General features: G+C 40.6%; 1 protein-coding gene across 1 annotated transcript in view; it reads left to right on the top strand.

Moving 5' to 3' along the window:
• lima1a (LIM domain and actin binding 1a) overlaps positions 1-13,815 on the top strand; it is a gene marked incomplete at its 3' end in the record, with an annotated part of 23,203 nt that overhangs the window by 1,200 nt on the left and 8,188 nt on the right. Inside the window, 2 exon segments of the mRNA XM_035656115.1 lie at positions 608-653; positions 4,427-4,840. Coding sequence (XP_035512008.1) covers positions 608-653; positions 4,427-4,840 — 460 coding nt within the window.

The raw sequence follows: 13,815 nt of genomic DNA, 5'->3' as shown, positions 1-13,815 counted from the left end.
TATAATCTTCTGAATATAGGAATAATTTATGTTTTTGTTACCTTAGAATGAGCGGCCACTGTAGTTTCTCCTTTTGGCTTGGAAGGGGAGGGTGAAGCAAGGGAGTTGCACCACTAGATGCCACTAAATCAGTCAATGGAGCAGCCGTTGATATGAAATACTGTAGTAGGGTAAACACAGGTGTTACCAGAGATGCTAATTAAGGCTCCATTCAAACACAGTATGGAAAAGCTCTGCTGCACTAAATGGAATGGAGCCTTTGTTAGTAACACCTGTATTTACTCTAATATTTTATGTCTACAGTCAAGAAAAACTCCTGGGGAAGGAAAAAAAAAAAAAGAGTGGGAACCATGGATTACGTTATATAAATCTTTCCTGTTTGGCCAAGAATGAATCGGCCATCCGGGAGTCTTTTCCTGCCCCGGTTTTCCACCCAGATTTACTGTAACACATGAAATCATCTGATGCTGTTTGGAGAGGAGCAGGAATAGTTCATTTTAATTTCTTGGGTGTGGAACAGCTGCTTCGAGCCTCTCGCTTTGTCAAGGTTTGTGATGATGTATGACCATAAATGTTCTTCCTCTCACTGTCTTCCTGTCCTCCTCAGGTACCAGATGGCAGCAGAGGAAGGCAACGCAGACAAGAAGAAAACGGTAGGAAACAAAATATGCTGTCACATTGTAAAATTCCTGTATTCAGTAAAATAACATTACAACTGTAAAATGTGCTGAAGATATCAAACGATCTTATTGTGCACAATCAGTCCCTCTGGATTTTTTTGGGGGGATTGTTGCAACTTAAATGATTTCAAAGCAGCTCTTCTAAGAAATTGTGATGCATGTTGTGATGTTTTGAGCTATTTTTGACAGTTTACATTGTGTGAGAAAGTGAAAATTGCAAAAAATGGTTACAATTTCTATCATATAATTCAATAAAAATGTTCCTGTGAGAATAAAATCTGTGTTTGGTGACGTATAGCTCAACGGGGGACTGCTGTGATTGGTGAAACTCACAGGAAACTACAATGATTGATCAAATTTGGAAAAAGTTGGAGCTAAGTTTGCAGTAACAGGTTTCCCACACGTCCTGGAAAACCTGGAAACTTGGAGACTAGTTTTCCAGTCATGGAAATGCCTTGAAGTTTTTAATTATTGTGTTCATTGTACAGTTTATCAGTGGTTCTCTGCTGTTTTTGTTGACTATAATATGAAATATACATAAAATATGTCCCTTTACTCAATGACATAAAAGGTTGGCAATCACTATATAGACGTATAAAGTAACTTAAAATGGAAATACTGCACAGAGCCGCTATGCAACACATTTAAATGATACATTTAATAGACATTAATCTTAAATTGAGACATCTGTTGCTCAACAGCGAGCGGCGTCTGCACTCTGCAGCAGAAGTAGGCGAGCCACGTTAGCGTGTGCTGTCATGCAGCAGCGGTAACAAGACGCCTCCGTTCCCACCTGATCTGTGTGGGAGGGCTTGTTGTCTGTGTGGGGACGGAGCTCAGCAGGGAGGGTGCAGGGCTCACACAGCTTCCTTACACCCTCAGGTAGGTGTGCTGCTCTTCTTTTTGCTCCACTTCTTGGGGTTGAATTTAATGGATTTTAAAGGAAATTTTAAAAAAGGCTTTTGGTGCATTCAGTGAACATTCCTCAGATTTTATAGTTCTTTTGTTTTAAGGTGTTGAACACTCCCTTTGTTTTCTTTTTGTAACACTACTTAGTTATTGTTTCTGCGTCCCTGAATGCAGGAATGTTTTATGGACAATAGTGCTGCAGAATATGGTTACTGTGATTATTTTGATGATATTGCAATTATGATATAATTCACGTTAGTGTGACAATGATCATTAATGCTTCAGTTTTCATTTTCACTGAGAACTACTGAAATCATGATGTCTGGTCTGTATTGCTAAAGAAACATGTTTTCTTACATCTGGAGGACAAGATTTGTTGACCAGGGTGTCTCTGCATGTTGTCATATTCTGATTTTGAGAATATTTTGATTAATTGTTTGTTACGTTGGTAATAGCATTCACTCACCGCCTTGGTGCAACTATTGGATATTTTATCTTGAGATTTTGTACTTTCACCGCCCCCAGATGATGAATCTGACTGGCAGTCCCTTGCCTTCTCTCTCTAGCGCCACCATGTGGTTGACGTTAGTGATTTTGGGTAAAATATCTCGACAACTATTGTTTGGATGAGTTTTAATAACTTCGCTGTAAAACCTGACACTCATACAATGTGTGCAGTATTTTATTTATGATTCCAGTTTGTTCCATTGACTCAAGTTGACTTTATATTGTTATAAAAACAGTTTAGGATTATTCAAGTTTTGTTTTAAGGTTTATTAACCATCATATGTCCAACAATAAAAAAACTGGCTACCATTTTGATAATGAATTAATAATAAATTGTCTGACAGTTAATGTAGTAATTTGCTTCAGTGAAAGAAAACTGAGTAAATTCAACTTAAGTGGTAACATTTGTATAAAGATGCATTTAAATGACTTTATTCAGATAAATTCTGTTCGCACATTTAAAATAAGTTTGGAGAAACGCTGCATATGAGTTTAACTTTGATTTAACTGAAAGGAATTAGTACAATTGACTTAATTTACTTACTCAACTCAAATCAAATATATTTCATGCTGAAATTGTTTGAGTTAAGTTTTTGGTGACTTTTGATCCGTTAAAATTCTTATATTTTGATTTATAACCTGTAAAGCTAACATCCTTCCCATGAGCCTTAGCTGTACTTTCTGTACTTTGTCGCTGTATGGCTGCGTCTTTCTTCTGGTTACATCTTTCTTCTTTTCTGTAAATTTAATCCATGTTGTGCAGCATTTTTTCCGTCGTCCTTTTCAGTAAAAGAAGTAAAGAGAGAAGGAGACAGGAAAGATAGTTAAAGGTCTTACTGTTGAATCTAATCTCTAAAACAAACCTCAGATGAAGAGAATCATCAAGAAGGTTTATCAGATTATTATTTATCCACGTTTAAAGTTGGTGTAAAGTTTTCCAGCTCTCTTCTTTTACCTTTTTTCTCATTTCCTGGACTTATTTTCCTTTTTTTTTTTTTTCTCCCCCCCTCACTGACTCTGTTTCTGATTTTCTCTCCCTCCACGCCCCTCACCCCTCGCCTCCCCTTCACTCCCTCTCTCTGTTTCCTACACTCCTTCCTTCCCTCTGTGTTGTAGGGGGGGTGGGCTAGTTACTTCATGCTGCTCTGATCACTTCTCAAGACTCTCACATCTGGGACAGCTTATAGCAGACACACACGCACACTTAAACTCACAAACGCCAACTGGACAGCCGGGTCTTCAGCCGCTCTCTCTCAGGTTTTTAAAACTCTTTACTTTGGCACTTTTTTCCAGCTGTGTCGCTTTCTGTTCTGTATCCAGCAGATCCAGGTTCAGACTGTAGACGTGCATGCTGAGCGGCTCTTTGTCTCTTTCTTTTTTTTTGGTTGGTGCAGTTGTTTCGTCACTTTATCTATCTTTTTTTTTTTTTCTCCTTCACACGTAGCTGAAAGTGTGAAGTGCTTGCATGAACTGTTAACATGTAGTTTAACGTGTGTGAGAGTTTTTAGTTTCATTCAGCAGTTGGAGGATCAGGTGGGTCCAACATTCAATTCATTGAACAAACTAAAAACAGATTCAGAGAACAGCTCGCATCCCTCCTTTAAGAAATAGTGAGTCATCTTGTTTAAAGTGTTGATGTGACTGTTTGTGTGGCAGTTTATCTCCTCTGCCTGCTCACTGCTCTGTTTTAAAGACATCCACAGTACGGCTGCAGGATACGGTTCAAAACATCATATTGTGATTATTTTGATGGATATTGTGAATCATAATCAGTGGGAATGATGATTTTTGTACCATAAATTTTAGTTTTCACTGAAAAAAACAAAACACATTTTCTTACATCTGGGGAACAAGATTTGTAGGCCAGGACACATCTGCAGGACTACAGTACTTCTTTATAATGCTGTTTGGACCTTATTGCTGCTTTCTAATGAGAGACTGTGGAAGGTGGATCACGATTTTACAGTAATATAGGAAGGTTAACTGAATATCTCGGATTTTAACATTGTCCTGATCCATAGATGTACAGAAATAGACTCAATCCTATGTTCACTGTCCTGCTGCTGAAAATGCTAAGGAAAGGGGCCCCCAATGTGTATTAATCTGCAGCTGAAAGTAGTCCCCAGCAAATGCACGATTGACTCCTGTAATGTTTGTTGAGCTCAGTAGGAAGCAGTGGTATTGAGAGAGGGACGAACACATTGTTGGATTTGGTTTTCATTAGATTTGGTGATAATTTAATAATAAGGAATTAGCCTGAGAGCCTGGATTAAAATGCATTTGGTGTCTCAGACTGAGGTGGATCTCTTTGTGTTTATTGTTCCCTTAAGGTTGCAGAACCTCTGCCATCCACAGTGCGCAGTGGGAATCTGAGTGTTTTAAAGAAACGCTGGGAGCAGCAGCAGCAGCGGTCCGGCCACAGAACCCAATCTCAAACCACACCCTGCAACCCTGCTGACCCTGAGACCCACATCAGTCAGTCAACAGGCCCCAAACCTGCACCCAACTCACAGCTCGAGCACCAGCCCAACACTCTGAAAGCCACCAACCAGGAGCCGGAGACACAGGTTCACTCTGAGACCAGCTCCAACCGACCTGAGGTTCTGACCGACATGGAGCCCAGCAGAGATTCAGAGGGGCAGGAGGGAGCAGCAGCAGCTGAAGTACCTGAGTCGGAGAAGCCCAGCGTTCCCCTCAACAGCCTCAAGATGATGTTTGAGAAGGGAGAAAACCCGACCGACAAGGCAAGTCTCTTCTTTTTTCTTTAGGTTTTGTCCTCATCTTAATGTCATATGGAAACAAGAACAAGTACTTTCATCCAGGGGCGGATCGAGACGGGTGGGGTTTTTTTAAAAAAAAAAAAAAAGCCTGGCCACCTCAGTTTGTTTAAATTTAACACATTAAGATTACTTTTAAAAATAATGAAATTAATTGAATCATCTGTTATGGCCATGATTTAGACTCAGTGAGGCTTCAGTTCAATGAGAGACTGAACATTTCTGATTCCACCTTTTTAGATATTTCTATTTAGAGCTTTAATAATGTGCCACAATAATGTTTTTCACTTAATATTTTCATTTGAGGGCAAAAAAAATCATGTTTTTGATTGAAATCTTTGTACTACCTTCTGACCACCCATGAATATTACTCTAGCTCCGCCCCTGCTTTCATTAAAACTCATTAGTGTTCGACCGATATGGGTTTTTATAGGTTTTATGGGTCTATATTTAGATGCAGATGTTTTTCTTTTATAGTTTACTGGCTTTGTGAGCGCAGACATCAGCCAAAGCAGCTCAAAATGCCAGATAATCGTCCCGATGGATCGTCACTAGAACTGATCTTCAGTCTGACTTCTGATGGTCGCTGCGCCTCCATCTTGGGGGTCAAAAGTTAATGAGGCGTAAACTTTCTTTAGTTTCATCTCAAACAGAAAAAGGACCAAAGATCATTAGTTTCAGTTAAGATAAAAAAAAAAAGTTCTTGTTCTCAGAGGTCAGATCCCTGCAGTGCTGTCATGCTGCAAGTCACATGGTGCAGCCTCACTTCACCATCCTTCACCCCAACACACACACTCACACACACTCAGCTGACTTGCGCATCCTCCACTGGAGCCCGGCTTCAGGCTAATTGTTGTGTTGTGGAGCATAGAGAAGTTGAGGCGTTTAACGTCCAGTCATGCATCTGCTGGAGGCGTGTAAAATGTAAAGTGCTCATACTCGAAGTGTGACACGTTAACAACAGCCACGCTGTGTTTCCTCAACACAGAGCACCCATTTATGACAGGAAGAGAAGGCTTTAAGAGGCTTTAAGAAGCACACTGATGTTTCAGTATTCAGTGAGTTTAAAATGAACTGACCTCACAGATCCATTCATGTTAGATATGTTTTTGTACTTTGCACTCTGCTCTCTACTGTAAATAACTGATCAGACGGCACGGTGGCATTACGGCACGGTCATTAAAGCAGCTATAATCTTCATATTAACAATGGATCACATGATCACAAACTCATCAGCTCCACAGAGCGCTTTTGTGTCTATCAGCTCATTGTTTTGGCAACTTTACTGTAAGTTTGTTTTACTTTCATCGATCTTAATTTCCGGCTGTAGCAGGCAGCTGGTTTTTACCTGAACAGCACCAAACGGGCCTCAAGGGGGGGAAAACAGTGGAGCATTTAACAGGCAGAGAGGCAGATATTCCCCTCAGAAGTTGGTAGAAACAAACTAACTGAGCTAAAAGACGACGATTATTGAACTCTCATTCATCAGGTGGACAGAAACATGACTTCAGATAAATACTAATGTTGCTCTGTAACAAATAGATGTGTAAACAACACATTAATGTTTAACTTATTGGTTCCTACTGAAGACGTAAATGTTCCCAAATATGTCACAAAGATAACTTTTTAAAAGGCTTCCTAAAACAGCTGGACACTTTAGTCAAATTAAATGGTGATTTAATATGTTAATGATGTTTACAGCTTGTTTCTGCTGCCCCAAGAGGCTATAAAACCCCAGTTGATACAGGTTTAAGTCTGATATTCTCCAGGTTTTACTCCACTGAAGAGTGAATGCAAACAAACTCTTTGAATTCCCTTTTCTGGTTTGAGAATCGAGCCACTTCCCCGGGCAAACAGCCACTCCTCTGAGACGTTCTGCTCGTCCATTCCTGTAAATCTTCGTCTTATGAGCAAGAACAAGTCTGAACATCCATCACCAATCACACGTTGATCTTTTTAAAGCACAGGGGTGATGTGTTTTTATATTTTTCTTATTGTGGATCTGAGCCCCGAGGCCTGAAGATGTAAATCTGTATGTAGTTTCATTCTTTACAAAAGCTCAGCAAGTTCCTAAAACAACAAGATGCTGTAGTTCTTCTTAAAGGAACACTTTGAGTTCATCAAGTTAGAGGAGAAAATCAACACCACTCGCATGTCTGTACAATAAATATAAAGCTACATCCTGTGAGCTTAGCTTAGCTTATCATAAAGACTGAAAATGGTGACAAAATCCACCCAAAGCTCATTAACACGTCATATCTTGTTTGTTTTTAACTCGTATTAAAAGAATAAGTTTAAACAGCTGTTTCCAGTCTTATGCTAAGCTAACCGGCTGCTGTCTGTAGCTTTGTATTTACTGTACAGCAATGACAGAGGTGTCGATCTTTTTGTCTAAATGTCAACCTCAGTAATCCTGTAAGATGGACCTTTATTGATCCCTGGAGGGGAAATTCAGGTTTAGCAAACGTTCCTCAAACAGGAGTAAACTGTTGAACTACTTTCTGTGATTTAATGCACATTTAGAGGACTAGAAGGTATTTATAGCAGCAGGTTGAATATGTGGGACTGACTCCAAAACCTACAGTGTTCATGGTGATAAGCGTCACCTAGTGATGTGTTTTAATAGTTTTATTCAGTGGTGCTCAGGATGAACAGAAAATATTTGTTTTTAGGGTCATTGCTGGTTTTGAAACTTATCTTTTAACCCTGAGATAGTTTTTGAGATTTGATGGGATCCAGCACTAATAAAGGAGTGGTTCTTGGCAAAAGGAGACAGAAAATCTGCTATTCTAACAAAGACTTTGTTTTTCCACACTGACCTCCTATGTGGGCTTTTTTTTAAAGAAGTGAGATCAAGGAGTGCTACGGAGCGCTGGAGAGTGTTTTTATTGCAGCGGCGTTGTCTTAAAGGGGGAAATCCTGCAGCAGTGATACAGGATCTATATAGTTGAGTGCCTTCACAATGGCGTCCACTGTATAGCTGAAGCCTTCTGCTTCTCTTTTGTTGAGCTCCCTTTCACAGGGGCAGATGATGTAATGCAGGCTGGTAGGCTCATGACTGCAGACAGCTGATCTGCGCCTCTTCAGACCGTCTCCCCTCAGGCCATTAAAGCTCTCCTCCCCTCCCCTCCCCACCTCATCAATCATCCCTGTTGTCCACTTCCCTGCTCCTCAGCCCTCCGTCCATCTCCTCTCAACCCTCCCTCCCTCCCTCCTACACATCATCAAAGACCTCGACCTCCACTCCCTCCGTTTTCTCTCAGCCGTGCTTGCTCTGGGCTGTAGGGACTCGGTCCAGAGTCAAATATCTCAACAGTTGTGGTCCGCAGAGGATCAGAAAGACTTTGGTGATCTCCTGAGTTTCCCTCGAGCGCGTCCAAAAGGTTTACATCTGAGGGTCCGAGTAAAACGTCTACTTTGGATGGATTAGGTACACTTTTTTTTTTTTTTTTTTTTTTTTTTTTAAATGTGCCCTCAAGGATTAAGGAAGCTACTGTATACATCAGCAGATCATTTTTATGGCCAAGATCGGTTTACATTATCTCTATGTATGGAACACTTTCTGCAATGTGATTTAAAAACAAAGGATACAGTATCGCATTATAACAAACTTATCAAGAATCATATATTGTGATACTAAATCCAATATAGTTGAAAGTTCTTAATCGATAAATGACAAAACGAACCTCGTCTAATGCAGAATATAAAATGAAAAATGCTTTATACATAATGATCTATTTATTTAGTCCTGTTTCTAAATTTGCTGACATATAGCCTAAATAGTGAAATTATTCACATTTAAAGAATATTAAACTTAAAACATTCAATTAATAATAGTTATTGTTTAAGAAGGTCCCTCTTTTAGTCATATGGCTGCAAAATGATCAAACAGCTCAAGAATTTGCTATCAGTCCGTCATAGTGCAATAGTTAATTTTTTACCTCTAAAATCGTATCAATCTAAAAAAAAAATCAGTATTTCTAGTCAGCTCACTGAGCTCTTGTTTTCATTAAACTTTGCATCAATCATCCATTTTTATATCGTCAATACTTTAACGATCACATATCTACCCAAGACTGATCAGTGTTATGGTCCTCGTATTCCAGATAAACAATTAAAATATGTTGTGAACAGATTTAAGAGAGAAATGGTCAAACAACAGAATCTGGATCACAATCTGATCAGACACTGTTGACAGTTTTGATCTGAGTTGGGGCGTTGACTGGACGGACCATGAGAAATGAGCGTGTCAATCCACAAAGAACCCCGCCCTAAAAAGCATACCCTGCTTATGGTCGTTTGACTCTAAATGGGGCCATCAAGTTACTAAATGAAACATCATGCGGTATTGAAGAAGACTGAAACTAAGACTAACCAGAAAGCGCAGCGAGAGAAGAGAAGCGAGATGAGCGTTGCAGTAAATCAACTGAGAAGTCGACTAAATGCTTGATAAGGACTGAAGGGTTTTTGTATTCCATCCAGTTGCGCTCCCTGCTGGCTGTTACACAGGAATGCAGGTTAAACACACCTTCTTATACCCTGAAGCTCTGTTCGTTAATAAACGTAAAGATGCTAACACTCTGACAGGACAATGCTACTAAATAACCCCTCTCCTCCACAGAATGAGCACTCTGAAATTATTGAACCTCCACCGCAGCCTCCCACACACACAGCCCAAACCTATCCTCCCTTCTCCATCCTTTTCCTCCCCACCTCCCAAATCCACGCAGACCTCTCCTCCACCCTGTGCTTTACTCGTCATGGACCGGGTACACAGTAAAAAAACAAAACAAAAAACTCACACACAGATGGGTTTGGGGTTGGGGGGGGGGGTGAAGACCATGGCACACTTACCGATCCCACCCTTCATCCGGCCCCTTTTTGGAACACCCCTCGCTCCCCCTCAAACCCTTTGAACACCGCTCCCATGTCGCCTTCCTCTTCCCCACCCAGTCCTACGTCTCCCCTCCTCAAATCGTCTCCAGAGCCGTACACACATCCCCCCCCCCCCCCGTCCATAAGACCTGACCTCCGCTCAGTCCCTCACGAATGGAGCTTCCTCAACGGCTTCACCATCGGTCCGTCCGCGACTCCTTAACCCCCTTCCCACTGTGCCTGTTTCTCTTCCTGTGTCCGGCTGCGCGAGAGTAGCATGGTTTGGTTCATGTGTGTTCTTGTTTCTTGTCAGCCTCCTAATGGCTCCGCTTCACTGCGACTCACTTTACTTCCATTCTGCTGACGTTCTGGTGCGATCCTCTCAGGAAAGAAGGTCTTGTAGATGAGACGTCACATAGTTCCTACAATGAAACCGCTCCTCAAAGGCCACTTCATTGTCAACTTATCATGGCCCTTTCATCTGTCCAGCTCTGACGGTGTTATTGTTGGCCGAGGTTGGGCACATCACTTGTTTTAAAGGCTTTTAACTCATGCTTTGTTTAGGAAGGCTTAATGAAAAACAGGGTATTGTCTTGTGTGTGTGTGTGGGTGTTGTGTGGTGTGTGTGTGGGGTGTGTGTGGGGGACAGGGTGAGTCACAAGGAACGTCAAGCTAAATGAAGTTATAGTATGCAGTGATAACGCAAGATTCTTGTCTGGGGGCCCCCCCCGCTGATCAGACTTCCCAAAGGCCCCGTAGTCCCGGCTGCTTGTTAATACAATCCCGCTGACCCCCCCCATTGTTTACGCCCCTACGCGCACAACGCACACAGTGCGACACCACACAGTGCGCACGCAAACACGCGCACATACCAAACACCGCACACCAGTCTCAGACACCCCCCCTGCACCTCCGTCTCGTGGACAAACCACCCTCGGGACATAGAGCTTTATATATGTGTTCTTTTTTGGGATTTCTCTCTGTTTTTCCTAATGCCCAGACACTTACTGTTTGTGTGTCCTGCACCCAGGATTGAGATTCATAATGTTGTCCACATGCATATAGTCTGCTTCAGTCCGGGTCCTAAATCAGACTCATGTTTGACAAGATGCATCCATCTATAGTCTGGCTCATCAAACTAACCTGATAAAAGTCTGAGATTAAAGTCTGCAGACTTAAAGCTCTATAGAAGATTCATATTTGCAATGTCTTCCTTGATTAAATCCAGAGAATTAACTTTGTAGTCCCCCAGCTCACAACTTTATTGTTTGTTTTATAGGAGGATCATTGTCAGAAATGGGAGAATAAATTCAGTAGGTATGTTTTTATGGTGTATAATCACCTGAATATGAATATATTTGTTGTTACCTAGACTGAGACCATTCTATCTAACAGTAGCCGCAAGTCGCCTTCAATGGAATGTTGCCATTATCTACAGTACTCAGAAGGGACAAACCAAACACTGGCTCCTAGATAGGGTTTTTTTTCTGCGTGTTTTCAGCCGATCCTCACACTGGACCTTTAACACCAAACAGCAATAAACAGTTAAATAACCAGCAGTGAGACATAAGGAGCATTTAGCTGCTAAATTCCCCCATTTCCACCGTAATATATTGTCCATGTTCTAAATGTAGTTCCTCAAAGGTTCACTCCCCTCCTTTCAAAATTTATGCTTAGTTTAATTACCGAAGATATCTTTAGTAAACAAAAATATGTAAATAAGTTATACGTAGTTAAAGCAGTGTCGGGAACCCCCACTAGGGTCGCAACGCTCCAATAAGGTTCAGGCCTTCTAACTCTGTTAATGTCTAATAGAAAGAGAAAAATATTCAATTGTCAAAGAGCATATTAAGATTTGATTGATCAAATACAACAGAATTGTATAAAAGTTTCCCCTAACAAGGAAAAACTGTTCCAAAGATTTATTGCTTGCACAAACTCCTGCAGCAGGACTGACCAGCGACTCACTTGTGGCTCCTTTTTAGAGGCCGACATGCTAAATGGTCGAAGCATCCACAGTCGCACTGACCTATGTCGAATGGTGTGTTCGTTTGGTGTTGGTGTGTGTCATCAGGTTGTGCAAACAAGGGAGTGGTTCGGTGGCTAATGTAGACTCCACAGACCAACAAGATATAAATGATTAATAGCTCCTTTTGAGTTTAATTCTAGTCTTTACTGAAATGGCGAATAATAATTTATGTATCAATGTTTCTCTTTAACACCCAGCGGACAAATCCTTCACTACGCATATTTATTACGTGCTATATAGGTTACTGTAGAACGTGCGACGAAACATAGAAAATGGATTTCAGATCTCAAAGTGATTATGTTTATATGCTGCAGCTCTATAGATCAGTCACGGTCAAACCAAACACAGAAGCGCTCCGAACTCGCATGAGCGTCTGAGGGAAGAAGTACAGGATAGTTTTGGGACTACATCACATTACACTACATTAGCATCACATACACATCATACTACAACGACATAACAGCACCGAGTACCTACATGCAGTGACTACACATACACACATAGCACTAACATACAACGGGCTTGGTGATATGGCTCTCCCACGTCTTTGCGACTTCTTCTCTTCCTTCACTTCATCCGTTTGATATCTCCTGATCGATTCATGCGTTGCTTCAAAGCCATTCTTGCGCTTACTGGTTTAACAGTTTGAGCATCAGATGGCTGTGTGTGTTGGATGATGGGTGTGCTGGGGTTTTTGTAGTGCTTCCTTCGAAACATGGCTAGGACAGTCCGACGCTGTTTTTTTTGTTTTTATATCAGCCGTGTTATATCATGACATTAGTTTTGTTGTTTGTTGCTAGGGCTCCAGAGAGCAAGCCCCATGTCATGATCGACCAACGGTAACACTGCAGCATTTGGAAGGATCAGCTACTAGTAGTTTATACTTATGGTTCGATTTTTAAGTGTTTGGCTGGAATTGTTCTGATGCGTTTTATAGGACAAAGAGAACAGATAAGCGGAGACAAACGTAGCAGGTCAATATTCAACCAATGGAGAATGATATATGGTTATGTATAATTCGAGGTGAATGGTTCTCGCCATAATGGCTTTAGGTGCGAACAGGTACTCTTGCAGGTATGCTGATATCTTGTGTTATTTTGACATAATTCAAATGATGATGCGAGGTGCAAGATCGAGTTAACTGTTATTTATAATTACAGACATCCTTTATAATACATAGGGCAGCGACAAAAGCTTGCATTATGAGTCCTCTCTTATCTGAATAGGTATGATGTAACTATTTAACGCATGATACCAAGACGTTCACTATTTTCGTACTTGTGCAGTTGTATTATCCATTATAGTAAGAATTGACATGTGAGGTTCTTAATCAGCTTATAATGTAGTTGCATCTCTTCATTGCAACCTGATGTGTTTCTTTGTGTGCGAGTTATTTCAGCCTCGTCAGATGCTTCAGATCCTGGCAGTATAAAAAATAAATGACTTTTAAGACCATTTATGGTGAATGAACAGTTTATAACAAGACGCCATTTTATTAAGCAGAGTATGTTTTGTATCACCCAGGACATTATTGGTATTTTGTACCATGTCAGGTGGTGCTAATTTTCATTAAGTCTAATTCAATATGTATTGGTGACATTTTAGAGTTTATTTGAAGTCGAAATCCAATTATAGTCTATGCATATTAAATTTATTTACAAGATTTCGAAGGAACGGTCTGTTAAGTACGTAAGGATAATACTCGTTCTCGTTCCTATTTAAGATTAAGTTGTAGATGTATGGCACAACTTCAATGAATCTTTCTCCAATGGGTTTAGTTGTCATCATTTCTTGTGGCTGGCATCTTGCTTTTCCTGGTATCAAATATATTTTAACGGGGGTCAGTTAATCCAATAGGTCAATTAGTGTTATAACCTGTCCATTTACAATGATATTTTAGACATGAAATTACACTACATTATTTGTTTTTAACCTGCGATACACTGAAACATTCAATCAGCAAACAACAAGCAGGTGGATCAGATTGGCCATTAATAGCATCTCGTAATCAGCAGCAGATTAGTATTCATATTGCTGA

This window comes from Morone saxatilis, unplaced genomic scaffold (genome assembly GCF_004916995.1).
Source record: "Morone saxatilis isolate NCDOM2014 unplaced genomic scaffold, NCSU_SB_2.0 Contig15, whole genome shotgun sequence".
Taxonomy (NCBI): domain Eukaryota; kingdom Metazoa; phylum Chordata; class Actinopteri; family Moronidae; genus Morone; species Morone saxatilis.
Note: the sequence above shows the minus strand (reverse complement) of the source record. Positions and strands in the feature narration are given on the sequence as shown.